General features: G+C 38.5%; 1 protein-coding gene across 10 annotated transcripts in view; it reads left to right on the top strand.

Annotated features, from left to right (window-relative positions):
* The window catches only part of CD46 (CD46 molecule), a 67,784-nt gene extending 46,798 nt beyond the window's left edge, over nt 1-20,986 (top strand). For 4 of the 10 annotated variants that reach the window (XM_070591185.1, XM_070591181.1, XM_070591187.1 and 1 more), the window contains 5 exons: nt 2,417-2,467; nt 10,430-10,483; nt 12,004-12,035; nt 12,532-12,592; nt 20,155-20,986. In XM_070591185.1, coding sequence (XP_070447286.1) covers nt 2,417-2,467; nt 10,430-10,483; nt 12,004-12,035; nt 12,532-12,549 — 155 coding nt within the window. In that variant the 3' untranslated portion in view covers nt 12,550-12,592; nt 20,155-20,986. Of the gene's footprint in view, nt 1-2,416; nt 2,468-10,429; nt 10,484-12,003; nt 12,036-12,531; nt 12,624-15,844; nt 15,933-18,152; nt 18,191-20,154 lie in introns of all 10 variants that reach the window. The other 6 variants (XM_070591183.1, XM_070591180.1, XM_070591182.1 and 3 more) reach the window with 3 other exon arrangements.
* Nucleotides 20,987-23,505: the final 2,519 nt, after the last annotated feature.

The following is a 23,505-nucleotide window of genomic DNA, read 5'->3' as shown; positions in this document are numbered from 1 at the left end:
TCCCGTGAAAATATGAGACGCGTCCAGTCACAGACCTGCTGATCTGTGACACTGGGCAGACACTACTGGAGTGAGACTTTTTGCAGCACTAACAAAACAATGAAGTTTGAGACAACAAAACCCCTTATGGATGGGACCCCTTATGACAGACTCCCCTGAGAACTGGCACAGAGAGTGCCGCTTGTAACTTCATGTCTTGGAAGCCCTCTATTCGACTAGCTACCAAGATACACATTGGGGCATGCACCTTCCACCTGGTGGAGACCAGAGAGAATATTCTCATTCATCAGAAAGCCAAGCTCTCAAGACATAGAACAAGATGAAAGGAAAACCTCATCTTACATGCACATTAACAGCTTTAGCTAAGCCTTGGGTTTCTTGAAGTCAAACTAATGTTTCCAAGATATCCCTTAGCAACAGCGTTTACTTCATATGCACATTAACCCACAGCAAAGTTTGTCTAAATAGACACCAGTCTGGGGAGAACTGGGAATTCACCAGTCTGTGAGGCTGGCTGGAACAGCAGGCTTATAGGACCTATGCCTGTGTTCTGCCTTATCGTTTCCGTTCTTATGACAAACACCACAGCAGACAGAGATAAAGAAAAATAGTGACTGTCTCTGGGAGGAAAAGGATTAATAAAAGCTGAGAATACTTACAACAAATCTTTACCTGAGTTGCTATACCCAAGAAACTAGTTCCAAAACTATTTTCTCCTGCTGCTCTAAATGGAGAAAAGGCAAAAGCACTGACCACTCTTGTTTGCACCAGACCCTGCAGGTAGAGATCTGGGAGACTGACATGGTAAGAATTCTTACGTTCCGCCATCGCTTGTCAGGGGTCCCAGGATCTCTCAGCTGCAGCAGTCCCGGAGTGAGCATTGCCCCACCAGTGAGGTATCTCCTGCCAACTACACCGACTGTTGGGGAGGAATAATTTTGCTTATACCCTTCTAGGTTCTCTGGCTGGTCCGGTAATCAAATAAACATAAGACAGATTAACAGGAGAAAAATAAATTTAATTACATATGTACGGGGGCCCCATAGGAATTGAGACCCACAGGCAGTCAGGCAATTGAGGCTCATGTGCCATCCTGAGCTAAGAAGAAGCGGGTAGGGGATGGGACTGCACCAGGGAGGAGGACAGTTTACGGGAAGATGGGAAGGGCACATGCTTGCAAACCAATGATTGCCGTGCCACGCAGAGACTCAAGGACACACGGAAGGCTTTGAACAAGCAGGCCTTGCTCAGTGCCCCCGGTCTGCCACACCTAGCTCACATTCTTTGGAGTTATCTCTGGTGACAGCTCTCTTCCTGAAACAGGCCCTCTGTCTAAATTCTTTTAAGCAGTTAAGGGACAAGTAAAAAGAAAAGTTTCCCACATCTTCTGTTTCTTAAATGAATTAGCCTAAAATAATCCTCATGCCGAAGAGACACATTTTGGGGTGGCAAATTTTGCTCCCCCACACTACCCCCCACCCCTCCCCACTCCATGTAATTATTCTTTTTCTCTTTACTGGACAGTTTGCTTTGGCAACAGAAACTGAATTTCATAGCACTTGAAAGGCAGGAAAAGTCCTTTTTTGTTGAATTGAAATGGAGGCTTTCTTGCAGGGACTCTGATCAACTGCTGCGCTTAAGACTTGAGAGATGACTTTGAGGTGGTGGAAGCAGCCGTCTTCCTGACTGCAGTGCTGCTGTCTCTGGCTTCTCCTTGGTTGCAGCAGAAGCAGGAGACAGCAGGGGCAGTGGGCGGAGCCGTGGCCTGGGCAGATCTCGCTCAGGCTCCTAGGCTGGCTCTGCTTACTCAGGGAACACCATTTCTGTGGGCTGGAGTTGCCCCTTGTTTAATAAGACTGTTGAACTCAAACAAATCTCAAGTACTGGATTCTAATTTGTGTATTTCCCATGTCCCTGATATTTAAAGGATTGAGGGGAATTATGCATGTCAATATGGTAATTAGAACGCCTTTTTATAATTCCCGTAACCTGGTACCTGGCAGCCCCCTGGAGTACTAGGTAGATCTGATTGTGCTGATATCAAAAATGTCCATGAAATGCTAAGTGGGAAAGAAAAGGCTATAAACTAACTAGTGTGATACTACTTGGGTGGGAATTTCTTTAAAAAACTCACACGTTTACTCTGAACGCATTAATTTTATGATTTATTATTAGTTAACTGGTAGGCTTTCCATCATAAAATACAAAGCTATAGTGAACATTATTATGCATACATTCTTATGTGCTTGTGGCAATATATATTTAGGTTAAATTCCCAGAAGTGGAATTGCAATATTAGAAAGTATGTGTATTTTCCATTTTGAGAAATAATCTCTTTAAAAAATCAAAAATCAAAATTAAATTCCTAATTTTGTATCGATAAGGGTGGTGAATTGAATCAAATTTATTTTTCCAGGTTCCAAACCTGCCATTACAACCAAGCCACCTCGGGTGTCGAGTTCTCCAGGTTCAGTAACTTTCTCCTACTTCTCTCATTAAGAGCTTGATAAGATGATGGCTGAAAAATGATGTCGTATATTCATCTGCATTTCTTTATCAAGGAAGCGGAACTTTTTTTGGTCTACATTTATTTGTTCATGTCCTTTGCTCATTTTTCTATTTAGTTTCTAAAATATTTTTCTTGTTGATTTGTCAGAACTCGCTATAACTTAAATCCCTTTTAATTTGAAGGAAGCTTTTCTTCTAGTTCTTTTTCCTTTGCCTTATTTTTACTAGTCAGTTTTATTTAAGATTTTTATACTATTAGATATGGATTGCTTTTTATAACTTTTAATAATGTAAGTATATGAATATAGATTTGTAAAATTTTAAACTTTACGAAATTATACAGACCAAAAGATGAGTTCTCCTTCTCTTTCTCTCGTCCTTTACCCGAGTTAATCACTAAATAGTTCAAGGTGTCTTTTTATCTATTTGTGTACATTTACATCCTTATATGTGTAGTTATACATATTTTGGCATTTTTTCTTTTTTCTTAACCAAAAGTGGCATCATGATGTTCATAGTTTTCTGAAACTTGGACTTTTTCAACTTAATGACTTGGGTTGTATGTAGATATATTCCCATCCTTTTTAGTGATGACTTTAATATATATTATATTTCATTTAACTATTCTCCCATCTGTGGTCATTTGTATATGTAGAAGTTTCACGTTAATAAGTAGTTGGATGTACTGATTTTTCCCTAAAGGCTATGAGTGTTGTGTCTTTCTTATTAAAAGCTGTAGGTCTTCCCCATGCTAAGTTATATGAACATTTCAACTGTGCATTCTGATTGCATTCTTTGCATCTAAATCATTGGTACATCTGAAAGTCGTTATGGTACATGGAATGAGATAGGGCTCCTCTCCACTCTCCCCACCCCCATCCAATGGCTAAGTGCACCATTTGTCGAGTAAGTTGTCTTCTGTCCAACTGTTTTAAAGTCCCAGTGTTTTTTTTGTAATTAAATGAAAGAAATTTTTTCAGGTTTATTAAGATATAATTTCCAAATAAAAGCTGTTTCCATTTCAGTTGTACCACTTGATACATTGTATCACAATGTTGTATACATTGTGACATAATCAAGCTAATTGACACATCCATCAACTCACAGTTACTATTTTTTTGTGTGTACGTGGTGAGAACGCTTAAGATCCTCCCTCTAAGCAAATTTCAAGTCACAATAGAGTCTTGTTAACTGTAGTCACATGTCACGTCCCAATTTTTATCATGCACTAAATTCATAGGTGTTCTAGTCATCTTTCTGTTCCCTTGAACTCTGTCCAGTCCTGTGCCAGCACCTACCTGTTTTTCTGTAGGTCTATGATATGTTTTCATATCTAGTAAAACAGTGCCTTTTCAGAAATGCTCAGGCTAGTCTTCTATGTTAATTTTTCAAAATCGACTTTTATTTTTTTTAGCATTTTAACCCTTTTAAGTGTACATTTCACTGGCATTGAGTACATTCACGTTGTTGTGCAACCATCGCTGCTATCTCCAAAACAGTTTCCTCATCTCAGACTGACCCGTTACACCCACTAAACAATAGCTCCATTCCCCAAGCCCTGGTAACCACTGTTCTGCTTTCGTCTCTATGAGTTTCGCTGTCATAGGTACCTCATACAAGTGGAATCACTTCTGGCTTATTTCACTTAACATAATATGTTCTGCCTTATTTCACTTAAGCATAATGTTTTTAAATTTCATCCATCTTGTGGCATATATCAGAACTTTATTCCTTTTTATGTGTGAATAATCATCCAGTGTTTGTATACTACATTTAGTTTATCCATTCATCTGTTGATAAACACTTGGGTTGTTTCCACCTTTTGGCTATTCTGAATAATACCTCTCTGAATATTGACATTTGAGTACATGAGTCCTTGTTTTCAATTTTAGGGGGTATATACGTAGGAGTATAATTGCTGGGTTATATGGGAATTCCATTTACTCTTTGAGGAACAACCGTGCTGTCTTGCACAGTGGCTGCACCACTTTACATTCCCGCCTCCCACCAGTGATGCACAAAGTTTCCAATTTCTCCACCTCTTTTCCAACACTTAATATTTTCTGTTTTTTTGATAATAACCATCCAAATATATGTGAGGTAACATCTCATTGTGGTTTTTCTTTGCATTTCCCTAATGACTAGGGGTTATCTTTTCATGCATTTATTGGTCTTTTGTATGTCTTGATTGGAGAAATGTCTGGACAAGTCCTTTGCCCATTTTTGAATTGGTTTGTTCTTTTGTTATTGAGTTTTAGGAGGTCATTATATATTTTGGATATTAATCCCTTATCAAATATATGATTTGCAGATGTTTCCTCTCATTCTGTGGATTGCCTTTTCACTCTATTGATAGTTTCCATTGGTGCACAAGCTTTTTAATTTTGAAGAAGTCCAGTTTATCTATTTCTTCTTTTGTTGCCTCTGCTTTTGGTGTCACATCCAAGCCAAGAAATTGCCAGATCCAACATCATGAGACTTGTCCTCTAAGTTTTCCTCTAAGAGTTTTATGGTTTTAGCTCTTTTAAGTTCAGTTCTTTGAGCCCTTTTGAATTAATTTGTGTGTGTAGTGTAAGATAAGGGTCTAACTTCATTCTTTTGCATGTAGATATGCAGTTTTCCAAGAACAATTTGATAAAAAGACTGCCTTTTCCTCATGGAATGTTCTCAGCAGTCTTGTGGACAATCGTTTGACCACCTATGCAAGGGTTCATTTCTAGGCCCTCTCTTCTATTCCATTGGTCTGTCTTATGCCAGTACCACTCTGTTTTGAGTACTGTAGCTTTTTAGTAAGTTTTAAAATCATGATGTGTAAGTCCTCTCGACTTCACTCTTCTTTTACAAGATTGTCTCAACTCTTCCTAGTCCCTTGAGATTTTATATAAATTATAGGTTGGATTTTTCTATTTCTGCAAAATGCATGTTCAAGATGATGGGCATTGCATTTAATCTGTAGATGGCTTGTGTGCAGTATTAACATCTTCAAATTCAGTCTTCCAGTCTTCCAATCCATGAGCACAGGATGTCTGTTCAGTTATGTATGTCTTCAGTTTCTTTCAGCAATGTTTTGTAGTTTTCATTATACGAGTCTTTCACCTCCTTGGTTAAGTTTATTCCTAAGTATTTTTGTTTTTCTGATGCAATCATAAATGGAATTGTTTTTTTTAATTTCCTTCTTAGATTGTTCATTGTTAGTGAATAGAAGTGCAACTGATTTTTCCATGTTGATTTTGTAGGCTGCAACTTTGCCAAATTCATTTATTTTAACAGGTTTGTGTTTCTGTGTGTTGTATGCATGTGCATTCATGTGTTTATATCTTTAGAATTTTCCATGTAAAAGAACATGTCATCTAGGACAGAGATCATTTTGTTTCTTCCTTCCCATGTTGGATGCTTTTTATTTCTTTTTCTTGCTTAATTGTTCTGGCTAGAACTTCCAATATTATGTTGAATGGAAGTGGCAAACACAGGCATCCTCTGCTTTTCCTTCTCTTAAGGGAAAAACTTACAGTCTGTCACCATTGACTATGTGTTAGCTATGGGTTTTTCATTAATGGGCTTTATTATGTTGAAGTTTCCTTCTATTGCGGGTCAACTTCTAAATCGTTTATTAAGCTTTCCTATATCTTTTAATTTTAAGGAAAGTCACATTGAATCCATAGGCTAATTTTGACAATGCACTAATGATAAATTTGCTTGCTGTACCACAGAATTGTGACAGGAAATATTACTAGACAAGAAGAATGCTGATGACACTAAACATAAATTTATAATATTTTGTGATACTTTTTTTTATTGCAGTAACATTGGTTTATAACATTATATAAATTTCAGGTGTACATCATATTTTGGTTTCTGTGTAGATTACATCTTGTTCACCACTTAATTTACCATCCATCACTGGACACGTGTCGTTTTACTTCTTTCACCCTCCTCCCTCCCCACTTCCCCTCTGGTAACCACCAGTCCAATCTCTGTCTCTGTGTGTTTCTTGTTGTTGTTTTTAAAGATTGGCACCTGAGCTAACATCTGTTGCCAATCTTATTTTTGTTCTTTCTTTCTTCTTCTCCCCAAAGCCCTCCAGTACGTAGTTAAAGATTCTAGTTGTGAGTGCCTCTCATTGTGCTATCTGGGATGCCACCTCAGCATCGCTTGATAAGCAGTGCCATGTCCATGCCCAGGATCCGCACCAGTTAAACTCTGAGCCAGTGTAGCGGAGCACATGAACTTAACCACTTGGCCCTGGGGCCAGCCCCTGTCATTGTTTTTATCTTCTACTTATGAGTGAGATCATATCGTATTTAACTCTCTGCCTCTGACGTATTTCACTTAGCATAATACCCTCAAGCTCGATCCATGTCTTCAAAAATGGCCAGATTTCATCCTTTTTATGTCTGAGTAGTATTCGATTGTGTATATATATGCCACATCTTCTTTATCCATTCATCCCTTGCTGAACACTTAGGTTGCTTCCAAGTCTTAGCTATGGTGAATAATGCTGCAATGAGCATAGAGGTGCATATATCTTTATGCATTCATGTTTTGGTGTTCTTTGGATAAATATTGCTACCCCAGCTTTCTTTTGATTGCCATTTGCATGGAGTATCTTATTCCATCCCTTCACTTTCAGTTTGTGCATGTCTCTAGGTCTGAAGTGTGTCTCTTGCATGCAGCATATATATGGGTCTTGTTTTTTTATCCAGTTGGCCACCCTATGCCTTTTGATTGGAGCATTTAGTCTGTTGACATTTGAAGCAGCTATTGATAAGAATGCACCTACTGCCATTATGTTACTTTTTTTCTGGGTGTTTTAATAGTTCTTCTCTGTTCCTTTCTTCTCTTGCTCTCTTCCCTTGTGGTTTGATGGCTTTCTTTAATCTTATGTTTGGTTCCTTTCTCTTAATTTTTTGTGTATTTATTATAGGTTTCTAGTTTGTTTAGCTTGAGGTTCAAATATAATAACTAAAGTTGATGGTCTCTTTAGTTTGTCCTCTTTCTAAGAGCCCTATTCTTTTACTCCCCTCCACCCACATTTTATGTTTTTGATATCATATCTAACCTCTGTTTTGTGCATGTGTATCCATTACCCTCCTATCAGTACTTTTCTCTGTTGACCTTCATATTAGCTTCATTGGTGGTGGATCTGCTACCTTTACTGGATATTTGCCTTTACCAGTGAGTTTTTTGCTTTTTTTTTCTAATAATTTTCTTATTCTTATTTGTGGTCTTCTCTTTTCCACTTAAATTAGACCCTTTCGCATTTCTTATAAGGCTAGTTTCTTGGTGATAAACTCTCCTAGTTTTTGCTTGTCTGTAAGACTCTCTCCTTCCATTCTGAATGATAACCTTGCTATGTAGAGTATTCTTGGCTGTAGGTTTTTTCCTTTCAGCACTTTAAATATATCATGCCGCTCCCTTCTAGCCTGTAAGGTTTCTGCTGAGAAGTCAGGGATATGGGTTTTCCTTTGTGTGTAACTTGTTGCCTTCCTCTTGTGGCTTTTAGGATTCTCTCTTTATCTTTACCTCTGGACATTTTAATTATAATGTCTTGGTGTCGGTCTCTTTGGGTTTATCTTGTTTGGGGCTCTCTGTGCTTCCTGTACCTGGATGTCTGTTTCCTTCCTTAGGTTAGGAAAAATTTTGGCTATTATTTCTTCAAATAGATTCTCTGCCCCTTTGTCTTTCTCTTCTCCTTCTGGGACACCTATAATACAGATGTTAGTGCGCTTAATGCTGTCCCAGAGGTCCCTTAGACTGTCCTCATTCTTTTTAATTCTTTTTTCTTTTACCTCTTCAGCTTGGGTGATTTCCTCTAGTCTTTCCTTGAGCTTGCTGATCTGTTCTTGTGTATCATCTACTCTGCTATTGAGTCACTCTAGTAAATTGTTCATTTCCAGTATTCTATTCCTCTTTTTTATATTTTCCAGATCTTTGTTCAAGTTCTCACTGAGTTCATCCATTCTTCTCCCAAGATCAGTGAGCATCCTTATGACTATTAGTTTGTACTTTTTGTCAGGTAGATTGTTTATCTCTCTTTAGTTCTTTTTCTGGGGTTTTGTCCTGTTCCCTTACTTGGAACGTATTCCTTTGTCTCCTCATTTTGCCTGTTGCTCTGTGCTTATAGCTCTGTATTAGGTAGGTCAGCTACTCTCCCAATCTTGGAGAGCTGGGTTTATGTAAGAGATGCCTTATGAGCCCCAGCAGCATGCTTGCCTCTCATCACCAGTTCCAAATGTTCCAGGAGTTACCCCTGTGTGGGCTGTGTGTCTCCTTCTGTTGTGGCAGGGTTGCTCTTGCTGCAGATGCCCAGAGAGCGCTTGGCTGTCCCCCTAGCCAGCTGGTTGTAGTGGTCAGCTGCGAGTGGTTGCTGCAGTCCTTTCAGTCACTTTATTGGGCAAGGAGAGTCCCAGCACAGTTGGCTGCAAGGTCTAATAGCACATTCCTGTTGGAATTTTTTTGTTAAGTGAGTAGTCCCCCAGCATGGCTGGTTGTTTGGCTCAGGGCTTACAATTTCTGTAGGCTCCTGTCCTGCAAGGCTATTGTCAACTCTCTCAGGATTGCAGCTGAGTGGGGCTGGCCACAGGCATGGGAACACCTATTTGTTTCAGTCTTTGGAAGGTGAGGAAGATCCCATATATGGCTGTTTGAGAAGCACAAGTCTGCTGCAGGTGACAGGCCCCACTGCCCGCAGAGCCACCCACCCCATCAACACAGTGCTGCCCTGTACACATACCCTGACCCACTGAAGTGAACCCAGTCACCCCACTGCAGAAGCCTCATATGCTCCACCAGTGCAGCCCGACTCCTCACACATGCCCTGCCCCACACACGCAGATCCACTCTCCCAGCTGCAGAGGTTCCAGGCACCCCACCTTTGTGGGCCCACAAGTTGCCTGAGGGCTTGCTGTTGGGTTGGGCCAGTCCCTAGGGTGAGCTGCCTGCCCTGGCTGAGCTGGATTAAGATGGTTCTCTAGTGTGTGGGGCAGACCCTTGGGCTAACAGGCCAGAGGAAGAACTCCACTGGCATCTGCCAGAGTCTGTGTCAGCACACCTGTACTAGGTCACAGTAATGGTTGCTGCCAGTGTCTCAGTCCCTGGAGAGGTCTCACCTCTCACTGAGATGCACCCAGAGCCTATCAGGTGAGTCTCTTTTCACCAGAGGACTGTGTACCTTTCGGGTGAGTTTAGGTTGCTTTCTAAAATGGGTGAATTTGTGCATGGGCCCTTTAAGAGCAGGCTTTCTTTCCCCCTTATGTCCAGTACCTTTTCTGGGGATATTCCCTGTTGTAGTTAGTAGCCAACAAAGCCAGATACTATGACACTTGTCTTGGTTGTGCTGAGGCCAGAAGCTGCTTATAGTGATAACACTGTCCTGCTCAGATCCCACACTCCTCCAGGGAAGGCTGCGGACCCTAAGATTCCTCTTGGACGGCCACGAAGTGCTGCAGCTTGCGAGGGTGGCTTTTTCCTCTCCAGAAGGGAATTTCTGCCTCTTCCACTTCAGTCAGCACTGTCGCTTGTTGTGGGGGTTCTTTTTATCCAGTTTTAAGTTCTCTCTCAGGGGTAATTGTTCCAAGACTAGTCGTAAATTTGTTGTGTCCATGGGAGGAGGTGAGTTCAGAGTCCTCCTACACTGCCATCTTGATACTGTCCTCGAAAAATATTTTTAAATGTAATAAAAATGACCTAGTGAAAGAGAAGTTATTACAAAACAACTTGTGAAATGCTCTGTCATACTACTTTTAATGAGAAGCATTAATATATAATTTATATAGGAATATGAAGTTATAAGGGTTTTTGTACAAAGGCAAAAAAAATCAAACCTATAAATTTCGTGGTCTTAAGCCTCATATTTTTTCTTCTTCTTCTTCTTTTTTTTTATTTTACTTATTTTCATTTCCACTTTTTTCTTTTTTTCTAGGACATCCCAGTTGCAGTTTTGAATCACCACTGCCTCAAAACGTGAAAACTTTAGGTATTATTTTGGTTATGATAACCTGCATTATGAGACCTTAAAGTTCTTCATGGAAATACCATATTTCGACTTTCTGTAGTTAAGGAAGAAACAACATGTCACAGATTGGTGATAACTGACCTTTGTAGTTATTTTAATAGTGCAAATACCATGACAAATGGAAGCAGTCAGTATGTGTAGCCACATGTAGATGATACATTTCTTAAGAGCTGCCCCAAATTAGGATTCCTAGCAGGTGAGGTAACTTTCTTAAATGCAAGGGTTGTATGTAGGTTAAAATATATAAAACATAACTTACTTTCCATGTGATAGTGTTATTTGGGGATGGCAATTTATAGATAAATTTTCTTTCTAGTCGTACCTTATATCCACAAGCCATAAAATACTTTAAGTTGGGTGAGATTTTTTTCTATAACAGGCTGGTGTAGCACACGTTATGTAGGCTCACATAGTTCACACAATTTGTGTTATAGAAAATAATGAAGTGTAGTTGTGACAGTTAAATAAAATACAAAGATTTCTTGATAAAGAACATGAAGAAAAATATCTATTACTGTTATTTACATTAGACAAATTTATTAGTAAGATTAATCCTTTTATAAAATGCACTGTAGGCTTGTTATATTTGCCCTCTGAACACTGTGGTCAAACTGTGCCTGTCACTCCAGTGCCATCTTAAGATGTGAAACACTTGAAAATTTTTTCTTAAATGAAAACAGCAGAATTAAACAGGACATTTTATGCTTCAATTTAGAGAAAATTAATAGAATAATGGCAATTTAGAAGCAGTGGTACTACTGACAAACATTTCTATGAATTAAGATTTTGTAGTAGTATTTATTGCTCTCTGGATAGTTAGAACATGTTCACTTAAATGCATGTTTAAGTTTCTAGGCACAGTTTTTACCCACGTGCCTGGTGTTTCATTTACATTCTTAGAAAGAATTGCCTTGGTAATTTGGACTATATCTTAATTTTTTGTTGAGGGAGAATAAGGAGGGGTTGATGATATGATAAAGTATTGTTTGTGAAGACACTGCAGATTGCATCTGTGTGTTCAATTAATGGAACTTTATTTATGATTTATTCCACAGACTCACTTTTGGGGAAAAAATATAAATTTAATTCCTAACAAAATCATAAGAAATGATGGAATGACTACTGAACTAAACCAACTATAATGGGATAATACATTTTTAAACCAATTTTCCTTTAAACTAGTGAATTCTAGTTGTTCTGATAACCTTTACTAAATATCCTGGTGTGGTAGCTACAGCGTAAAACCAGGAAAAGTGAGGTGCCTATGAGGAGTTTCACAAGGTGGATCTTAAACCTGAAATCTGATTAGAAATGTTCTGTGATCAAAATGACCCAGATGCATTAGCCGTCACCCTAAAACTAGATTGATAAACTTCTCTTTGCTGTAGTTTTTAGATGATCTCATGAAAAGTAAAATGCTGCTACTGTCTGGAGACCCATATGTACTAGATTATCTTCAGACTGTTTTCGTTGTTTTTCAGGTGGAGGAATTGTTGCTGTGATTGTTGTTACTGTACGTATCCCAAACTTTGATACTACTCAAATCAAAATATTACTGTGAAGAAGTGCATTATTTTCTTAATGATTTTTCAGTTTCTGTAATTCTTATAGCTTGACATAAAGTGAACCAGAAACGTGAGCTTTTATGTGATATACTACCTTGTGTAGGTGACTGTATATTCTTTTATATTCTAGATGTCCACTTAGTAACAAACCCTAAATAACACATGTTTTGTCAAGATAATCGGTCATATGAGTTTGCTCCCCAAATATGCTCTGGGTCACCTTCTCAGTTAAGCAGGGGCTTTTCTCCGACCTACTGTGGATGGTCTGTCATTCCAGGGGACTGGGCTGAGATCGTGGAGAGTCCAGATGGAACAGAAACGTTCATGTGATTTAAAAGCTTTTCTGACCACTGAAATGTAACCAACATTTCTTTCTTCTGCTAGATTTTGATTCTTGGTAATTAGTTTTCACTCACATGTCACTTGTTTCCTGGTTTGCTGTAGCTGTTGATGTTGCAGTAATTGGCGCCAGCCTGTGTAAATGTCTTTGCACCGGGAAGAGACGGTAAATTAAAGCATGCTTTTCTAACTTACTGGTTCTTCTCATTCTTGACATGCTTTTTTGCAGCTTTTGTTTGTACTCTGTATTGCATGCCTTCTCTTTTAAAAATGTGCCTGCATGAGTGTTCCAGATGAATTGCATTTCTTTACTAAAAATATGTTCAGCTGCTTTTAATATAATTGTAACAAGCGTAACCTGTGCAGAGTTGCTTCCACTGTTTTCTGTGTAAGAACAATTTCTTTGGTATTTAAGGTTTAAGTTCTGCAGGAATCATGGACCATTATGGGGCCTTGCCTACCCTAGGTATCGCCTGTTTCCTACATGGAGTAGTGGCCGAGCTTAAATCTAAAATAACTCACTGGGGAGACTTGGAGAGTTGAAGTCACGGGAATTTTCATGAGGAAAGTTCCATTTGACTGTGTAACGTAGGTAGTTGTAAGGAGCTCTGTAGTTGCCTCATTCAAATACACAATTTGATTTCTTCCCACATAGAGTTGTTATTTATCCATGTGAAACTGAGGAATTAAAGCAACACTGTCTGATTTCCCTCTTATGTTCTCTTAATTTACTAGGTTACAGTAAAACTGATGGGGTAAAACTTAAAGCTGCTGAGAAGAGTAAGATTTACAAGGCACATTAACTTTGTCTTTTTATCTATAGAAATGAAAAGGGGGAGGGGCTTAGAATAGAAAAAAGGTGCAAATACAATTCTTCTAAGGGGAATAGAGTTTTTAAACAGCAAACTTAAATTTTAACGAGACAATTTACAATTTAATGAAAGACTTAGAATAAATCCTGGAGCTCAGACCAACATTAGGGGCTTTGGAATTTCTGGGTTTTAGTGAATTTTTTTCCCCTGTTACTTTAGATATAGCTTTGGAATCAAACCCAGAAGGTTTAAGACTTTTCGTATTTGTGGTTTTATGGTATATTTTCCTTTTATATTACTCACTGGGTTTGGACTATGTAATAAAGATATCTTCCTCACTCAAAGTGCTCAAACTTTTTTTATATTATGTGATTGTTTTTGTAAAATACCCATGATTCCTTCATTTGAACCTTAAATCTTATATTTGTGGAACACATGATATGCACATTTGATTTCTCTATCACTAGTATATTTTTAAAATTACATATACACAGCAGTCTGACTAGGAAATACTATCAGTGGAATATTTTTACAGGTCCAAAATGTTTGTGTAGAAATGACCTCTCAAGAAAGTAAAACAAAATAGCTTTCTGCTCCTCACTTTCCTTCTTTGTTTAAAATATCACTGGGTCAAAATCCTTAAAGCTTCCTTGAGAATATGAATCAGACTCTCTGGCTCCCAGTTAAAGGATCCTTGAAAGCTGAGCAATGATCTGAGCTCTGTAGCCCAGACTAAAGGCTCAGCAGCGTCAGTGAGCTGAGGTTCCGTTTCTAATGCGCTCCGAGCGCTGCTGCTGCTGGGCCTGGACGACACTTGAAGTGTCCCGGGTGTCGACTGTTACTGATGTGCCCACATTCTTGAAATTTGAAGAAACACCGTCAGGTTCATTGTCAGTTTTTTCTCCTGCTTAAGATAATTGGATTTTTTAAAGAATCCTGATCTATGTGTATGTTTTTTAAAAAGGTTATGGGCTAATTAAACTTAGCTTTATTTGCTTTCCTTTAAAAAAAGTCAAGATTTTTATTATATTCTTTGCACTATTTAATTCCAGGATCCTCCCCCCAAATTGGCTGTTGCCTGAGAAAATCCTTTACAGGATGATAGACTATGTGCAATTCCTTCTCTATTTCTGGGGTACCTCTGGAAGCAGGCAGGGTCCCAGGCACAGATAATCCCCAGTTGCTGTTAAAATTTGGTACAAAATGGATCTGATGTAAAGTATACTTATGATGATTTGGGAACACACTTACCCTGATACAGCCTTCATACCACGGTACCAAAATAGTATAAGTATTCATTTTTAAGGTCATTCGACATATTTAAATTACTTGATGAAAAATGGCCACAAGGTTAAAGTATTCTGCCATAGTTTTCTGTTTCTCGTTCTTCAGCTAAGAATGGAATAGGATCCCAATTGGTCTGAAATGCGCCCATCTACATGCTCCTTCCTTTCCCTTCCAGTGTCCTTTCTTATGTTTCTCCCACACTTTCCAGGCTTAGACTCCACAGCGCTTCCCCGTCCTTTGCTGTTTCTTGAGTCCTGTTCTGCACGTCATGACCACGTGATTCCGAAAACAGATGCCTTTAGTTTACATTAATGTTTTCACTTGTTTGCAGTTATTTCTTTCCATAAACGCATGTTTTCTTTCGTTAAATCATCCCAGGTCCTAAGTTCTTTAGAATTATTTGCATTACTTATGTATTTTATTACCTGTGACTAAATTGTTTTCTTTTTTTTTGCGTTAAGGTTATTTATTATTTGTTATAACTTAAACCTATTTTTAATGTTATATTAATAATGACTAATTCAATAACCTCATAATTTTTTAGCTGTCTGCGTAAATGAATGTTACACAAGTTTTTTGGATTTAATATGTATAGTGGCCAGTTGAGGTGGGGGCAAGTATAATGACATACGGTAAAAACTTGAAGGATTAAATTAACGTGAACATTTTTCTACTTGGCTCTCAAATTCATGAGCATTGAACAGACTCTTCAAAAAATTTTAAACAGAAAATTAATAGATAACAGATTTTTGTAATTAGTTTCGATAGCACATTTATCAAATTTGGATCATCAGACTAAGGAGGTCATATACTAAGTTTTACAGGGATCTTCTCAGGATGAAAACAAATGTGCCTGGGAAGAAACTGCACTCACTGCAGAAGTCCAGATGCAGCTGAGAATACATGACTTGTCATAAAAATGATGTCCAAGACAATATGACATGGATTAATATATGCTCCGTGTATTCCCTCAAAATAAGGACCCCTTCTCCTCACAGAGTCGGTTTTCTGTGAGAAAGAGTTGACATTATTCTCTTCAGGCTAAATGGTTTCAGAGGTAAACAGATTGCACAGAAATTGAGAATCTGTTCATCTGCTGGATGATCTGGAAGACTCCCAAGTTAACGTAGCTTCTTGTGCGAACTTCCTGTTTCAAGTTCCTACGTGAGAATCAGAGAACTCTTAATCTATGAACCTCATGATCGGGTTTACCTCCATTCTCCTCTGTCATTGATTTGACCCCACTTATTAGGCCACTCTTGCTGCCTTTGGGTTTGATGTCACTATTGTATTCAGCCCCTTTCCCTTCCTCTGTTCAGCACAAATCTGATTGGTGAGAGCCACAGAGAAGGAAAATTTATTTCTCTCTGAGAAGAGATGAGAGAGATTTGCTTTTATTGTTGAAAGGTATCTACTTCCTGTTCTGTTTCTTTTCAGAGATGTCCTTTCTTTTGAAAAATATTTAGTGAATATTTAGACAGCAAGCACCTGAGCTAAAATATGTTAGGAGGAAACATCAGAGGACACCTAGAGTCCCAGTGCCTTTGCTCAATTACTGTTTTCTTCTACCATTTCTGTTCCAAATGTAACATGAAGCGTCCTGACAGTTTTTGTGAGGCCTCCAGTAGATTAATGTCCCCTTGTCTCTTTATTGGACTGTCTAGCTTCCTCTACCTTCCAGCAGCTGTGAATCCAAAAGTGAGGAAATTTTTTAGCCCAATGGGAAATAATCACAGAATCTGTTCATTTTAAGTAGAGAGAGAAAAAATTTCCTTTTACAGAACCCAAAATACATTTTACTTAATTTTGTAAATGTATTCAATGTCAACTTGTAAATAACTCAGTAAAGGCATTTATCTGTTTCTCTTGACCTGAATATTTTTACCATATGAAAGAGAAACCAACAAAAAAATCCTCAGATTTTGATAATTATGAATTGCACTGCCCTAAACCCTTTGACCCCATCCGCCTTCTGTCTTCGAATGAAATGAATTGGAAATCTTCCTCTACTTGTGCCAAAATGCACGTCTACATAGCTGGGAAGAGAGCGAGATGTGTATCCCACCACTTACAATGTGAGGCGCTACCCAGGTTACAATCAAGAGTTTCACAGCAGATTCTACAAAGGCCAACAGGAAGGGCAGTTTCTTGGTAAAAGCCAAGTGGTGTCTTTGATCGCAGGAGCAAAGGGAAAGACAGAACATACCAACTAGAGTGGCAGTCTGGGCTCACCCAGCCCTGTGCGTCTGCCTGTGCTCTTTGCATTTCTTTCAGGCTAAAGCCAAACAGGAAAGTCGTTTTCACACTGTCGTGAGCTTCAAGGTGTCTGTAAAGATTTGAAGTTAGTTAAATGAACGCTGAAGTTAATATAAAATAACTGTAATTAGTAATTCAGTTTCAGATTTTTACCATCTTCAAGTAGCTTCGTTTCATCAAATATTTCTTTAAGTTTATATTAATGCTTAATTATCTTTCTCATATATTGGGTTTCTGTTTTAAAGAAAAGGATTCCACTACTACAGAAAAAAAATATATTGACTTTGAAAACTAGAAAAATATGGTCTTGGAGAAATACTGATAGGCCTAATTATTACATCACTCACCACAGTATTCCTTAAAAATCACCATATTGCAAGAATAGTGCTGTGACAGTGGTGGTTCATAATGATGGCTCCCCCCAAAGAGAAACAAAGTACCCGAAAGTAACCTGGTTGGCTCTTACATTGGTAGGCATCCCTGAAGTGTCTGCTGTGGCAAGCATAACTGACTGGTCCAAATTTAGTTTTAGTCTCTTAGAGTCAATTTACTAAGGCAGGGACCAGAACCGCATTTTCCAGTGCAATAGTCAATAGCCACGTGGGGCTACTGAGGACTTCAAAAGTGGCCGGTTCCGAGGAAGGTGTGCTGGAGGTGCAAAATACACTCCAGATTTCAAAGACAGTATGAAAAAATGTAAAATGAACGGCAAAATGTTAATATTTTGGCCATCCTGGCCTAGGTGACATATGTTAAAATTAATTTTTCCTGTTTTTTTAAATACTTTTTAAAATGTGGCTTCTAGAAAATTTAAAATTACCTATGTGATTTGCATTATATTTCTCTGGGCAGCACTGGACCAGAATAACAGATTTTAGAAAGATATATTGTTACAATAAAAGTGTGATGGAAACTTCAGTTATTTAGGAAAATCTCTTACTGGAACACAGGATTTCCTTGACAGTCAGGGGTAAATGAGGCGTCACTGAACTTGAACACTGTGGGAATCATTACGTTTTTAAAAGTTTCATCTTAGAGTGGAACTTAAAATTGTGACATTAAGAAAACAGTCTTTCCCCATGGCCCTAAATTAAAACGAGGAAATATTTACTATGTACTTCATATGTGACTGCTCTGTTTCTTGTTTTGGAGAGGATCAAAAATATAATACATGGCCAAAAGAAATGTTTCTAGAGTGAGATAAGTTGAACATTTGAAATTACTTTAAAAGAATTAATTTCCTAGTTCAGAAATTCTTGATACTATAAATACAGGTTTTTAAAATTCTGTTTTGTAAGTGGACTTCTGGAACTGAATTTCTGTACCTAATTGTGTTTGTGTGTGATGGTGTCTGTTTATCTTGCTTTGTAGGAAAGCAGAGGTTAGCGCTACATACAGCACTTACCAGAGTAAGTCAACCACGCGACCAGAGGAGAACTAAATGGTTTCCACAAACCAGTGCCTCAGTTTACATTTTGATTCTGTTAAAACGTTAAGGTCTACACTGAATTCCTATAGCCACTATGGAAAACAGTATGAAGGTTCCTCAAAAACTTAAAAACAGAACTACCATATGATCCAGCAATTCCACTTCTGGGTATTATCCAAAAGAAACTAAATCACTGTGTGGAAGAGGTACCTTCACCTCTCTGTTTATTGCAGCAGCATTTACAGTAACCAGACATAGAAAGAACTCGAGTGTCCATTGACGGATGAATGGATAAAGACAATGTGGTATGTGTGTGTCTCTGTGTGTGTGTGTGTGTGTGTGTGTGTGTGTATACAGTGTGTATATACACAGTGAAATATTCAGCCATAAAAAAGGAAGGAAGTCCTGCTATTTGTGACAAGATGGATGGATCCTGAGGGCATGATGTTAAGCGAAACAAGTCATATAGAGAGAGACAAATACTGTATGACCTCACTTATATGTGGAATCTTTAAAAACCAAACTCATAGGAAAAGAAATTAGATTTGTGGCTGCCAGAGGCAGTGGAAGGGTAGAGGGGGACTATGAATTGGGTGAAGATGATCAAAAGGTACAAACTTCCAGTTATAAACAAGCACTGGGATGTAATGTACAGTAGGGTGACTATAATTAGTAAGACTGTGTTGTATATTGGCAAGTTGCTAAAAGAGTAGATCTTAGAAGTTGTGATCACAAGGAAGCAAAAAAATTTTTGTAACTATGTGAGGTAATGGATGTTAACTAAATTTACTGTATTAGCCATTTTGTAAACTATACATTACCAACTCTTTATGCTGTACAGCTTAAACTCATAGAATATGTCAATTATATCAATAAAACTGGAAGAAAAGATTTACACAAGTTATACCAATAAAACGGGAAGAAAAGATTTACAAAAGTTATTCTCTAGTTTCTCTCACTCTCACGAATGCAATTGTTAAGAAATAATGACAACATTTTAACATGACTTGAATGTAGTCACCATCCTTTGATGCTTCTTTGAAACATGTATGAATTTGGGTATGAACATCTTGCCTGTTTTCCCTTAAACAACATTTGCATTTATAGAGCAAGTCAAAACAATATCCCTGGTAGTATGAAGATGAGGAAATGATTTTTTTAATAAAATCTCCAAAGTTAGGAAAATATAGTTCAAAATGAAATTACATGTCAGTCATAAGGAAAGTGATTTTGAAATCTTTTTTGTTGAAAGATAAATGCCAACTCTTCAACAAGGCTAAAATGGATTTTATATATAGTTTATTGTAAAAAGTCTTTACAAATATGTGTATACTACTTCAGACCTTAAACATTAAAAATAACACTGAAAATTGGGATTTTGAACAAGTTTGACCTCCCTAAGAGTAGTTTCGGAAAATACTCTTAAAGTTCATAGAGTAAAATTCCACATTTTAAAAACTTATTTTAACCTCTTGGTAATTTAAAGAAACTATAAAGTTTATGGATGGCATTTGTCCTTCACTTTTTTTCATGTCAATAAACCAGTCTAGGGAATCAATAAGGATTTAGAATCAGTTGCTACTTCTGTAAAAAGTTAGGGAGCTCTAACACCCATAACAAGGATACCAGGTTCGTGGTACAGAGTGAGCGCTGCGGTCTTGTAGTTTTCTTAAAGAGAATTCCATCTTTAAGAGAATTAGAATCCGCTCTAAATTCTGGCTATAGGTGGTTTTCTGTCCCTCCTTGAATAAGGAGATGTCTTACTGTAATATGTCATCTAAAAGTAGGCAGTTTCATTGGGAATAAATTCATCAGATAACCTTCAGTTGTATCAGAATCTTGGTCTTTCTGTGCATCTCACCTCATCTGCCAAAAGTCAGAGTAAAAATGAAGCTGTTTATTTCAGGAAAGAAAACTTAATTGTGTATTTGCTGTCTGTTGTAGGAAGAGACTGAAAAAGGAAACAGCTGAGGCAGCACGTTATACTCAGGTGAAGTAGATCCCGCCTCTTCTGAGCCCTCACTGGCAGCGTCTCTCAAGCAAGCCAGTGGGAAAAGAGGAGGGACGCCACGCTGATTCAGATTACATTTCTAAAGTTTGGTTTCACGCTGTTATATTTAGTAGCACAAATTGGGCCGAAGAAACATTGCCGAGAAGGATATGAGTTGGGGACTCAACAGTGGCCTGGAGTGAACATTGTTTCACTCCTAAAGTCATGTTAATAACGCACTGCACGTGTTCCTTCCCTTTGTCATCTCTGATGAGGCACTTCAGGAAGATAAGTTTGGGCAGAAGAAACAGGAATTCTGAATTCAATATAGAGCTGGAGGTTTACTGTGCCCATTTTCACATGCTCTTCAAGAATGTAGCACTTGCTTAGAAGCAAGGCATGGCTGTACTATTTACTTTTTTAAAGCCAAACTGAGGCGCTTTTCAACCAAAGATTAGATCAACCAAAAATAGACTTTTTATAATACTTTTGCTTCAAATTTACTGTTTTCAACTTGGTATATTTATATGTGAGATTGATATATTTGTGCAAATATAAATTATGTTGTTTGTCAAATTATCGATTACTTAAATATATAGGGAAACCAGTTTTCTCTAGAAAAGTTTGTTTAAATGACAGAGAAAGCAGCTTTTTGTACTGAAAAGTTTATTAAAACTGCAAGCAAGTATCTGAAGTGAAAAGTCCCATGTATAGTGATCTTTACTGTTCACTTTTTGAAAATTGGATCTTCAAATCTGGCATAAAATAAAATGTAGGTTTGGAGAAGTTTCATTTGTGATGGTGCGTTTATTTCCAGTGTGTTTTATCTGAAAGCAGAGTGTGCTTTTAATTGGGGCCCATCACCAAGCTTTCCACTCCCACTGTCATCCCTCCTGCCCCTCGCATCTCAGAGCCTTCAGTACGTCAGGGCTTCTCCGCTCCAGCCCCGCAGGTACCTCTCCTGCTCAGAGGTGTTCGGTGACGCCACATTACCCGCAGCAGGAAGTCCAGGTTAACCAGCCTGATACTTGATGGCTTTCTATAATCCAACCCCAGCTTTTCTTCCCAGGCCTTCTCTCTCTGCTCCACTTCTTCAAATAACCTGCTGTCAGTCAAGCCAGACCATCGGCCCAGTGCTCTCGGCCGTGTTCTTAGTTCACTGTTGCCTGAAGCGCCCAGGCTCCCATCCAGATCCTGGCCATCCTCCACGGCTCAGCTCAAATACTGCCCATTGTGGGAAGCTTTTCCTGATTTCTGCCCAGCTCTCATAGCCTGTTATTACCTGACCTTGAGTTAACCACATTTAAGTATCTATATGCTTGTATGTGGTAGAAAACATACCTTCCACATCACTTTAATGCGTGGGTGTGACTAAATAATTAAAAATCCAAGTCCCAACAATAAAGTATAAAATTTGATTTCCAGACTAATAAAATTTTTGTTCATGCAAAAAAAGTAATTCCTGCTGTCTTTGCAGCCTTGAATTAAATCCAATAGCTAGACCTCTGAGACCAGGCCTCAGTTTCTGAAGCATGGCTGCAATTGGATCCCCTGAGGAGCTTCACTGCTGCCTGTGTCCGCCTCCCAGAGGTTTCTCATGTAACTGATGTGGGATGTGGCCTGGGTGTAAGGTGTCTTTAAGGTTTCCCAAGTGATTCTCATGTGCAGCTAAGACTGAGAACCTCTGCTTAGCCCCACAGCCCGTTTCTACATAAAAACTTATAAAGACAGATATAAGGGCTTATATTTACAAAAGAAAATTGTAGTTTTACTATTTCAGCCCATTCAAGAAATCGGAAGATGTCTAAGACTTGAATTAAGGTCTTGTTGCCTGGATAACCATACAAGGCTAACTGTCGTTTAAAAAACAGAAGCAGTCTTTCTAATATCAAGGCTGTATGAAAGGTTGAGTAAAAATACAGCAGATTATCAAATTTTATTTGGCCTTAACTTGAGACTATAGAATAGTTTTTAAATTGGCATAAAATATATAGGAAGAGCTTTTAAGGTGACTAACAATAAAAGAATGTTGAAGAGACCTGGGATAGGCCGGAATTGGAATTTGCATCGTTAAAGTAGATTCTAGGTTTAAGGAAAATAGGCAACTCTAAAACTTTAGCGATGCCTGACAGCATTGTAATCATGGAATTTTTTTGCATATATAAAAAGTTTGCATATTTGTGCTCAAGAGCAGGATCTGATATAGTCTGCTGTCTTCCAGAAACAATGTGAAATTGAGTGATCACAGATTTTTTTTCCTAAGCTGCACTGGGTTCATCATTTCCAGTCTGATTCAGGAAATATTCCACCAAAATGGTCTGTATAAACATAGCTCTGCTGCCCTCCTGTGGACTATTCGGGCACTTCACAGTCCCTTCCTTAGTCATTCAGAAGTTTGTCATTGCTCTGATTCCCAGAGCCTTTTTTTTTTTTTTTTCTGAGGAAGATTAGCCCTGAGCTAACTACTGCCAGTCCTCCTCTTTTGCTGAGGAAGCCTGGCCCTGAGCTAACCCGTGCCCATCTTCCTCTGCTTTATATGTGGGGCGCCTACCACAGCATGGTGTGCCAAGCAGTGCCATGTCCACACCCGGCATGCGAACCGGCAAACCCCGGGCCGCCGAGAAGTGGAACGTGCGAAGTTAACCGCTGCGCCATCGGGCTGGCCCCCCAGAGCCATTTTTAATTTCATTTTAGATCTAGTAGTAACTAGCTCTTTTCTGCTTTCCTTCTGTGAAATTAGCATTTTAAAAACGGCAAAACTCTGTCTCTTATTGCTTAAATATGAGAAGTGTAACATCGGAGACTGTGGTCAACAAGCTATCTTTCCTTCAGCTATTCCTTCAGCTATTGTCCCTTACATACGAGAAGGTGAACAAATTGCCACAGTATAGATAACGTTGAGAGTTACCCACCCATATTCCTGACTTGCCAGCCCAAGAAAACCTGTATGGGGGTGGTAAAACTGATGTTAACAGGAGAAGCCACCTAGGTTTACAGAATTTACCTTGCTTATGCAGGTTTTAAAGAACTGAAGTGTTGTATGTCCCAGTGGAAAGCCTCGTGCTGAACTATCAGAAAGAGGAGCTCTGACAGCCTGGTGCTTAGGGCTTGGGGCTTCACTCAGAATTCTGGAGACCACTGTCATTTGGATGAGCACTTATTTATAATGTTGGAGAAAAGGATCAGTCACCTATAATCATCCACTGTGACCTAAAAAGGCTCCTAGAGAAAATACACCTTTAATTTGTATTTGACATGGGAGTCAATAATTAGAGAATTCCTTGGGATGGATCCCATAGTGTGCA

This window comes from Equus przewalskii, chromosome 23 (genome assembly GCF_037783145.1).
Source record: "Equus przewalskii isolate Varuska chromosome 23, EquPr2, whole genome shotgun sequence".
Classification (NCBI taxonomy): domain Eukaryota; kingdom Metazoa; phylum Chordata; class Mammalia; order Perissodactyla; family Equidae; genus Equus; species Equus przewalskii.
The sequence above is the reverse complement of the archived record's forward strand: the minus strand, read 5'-3'. Positions and strand labels throughout refer to the sequence as shown.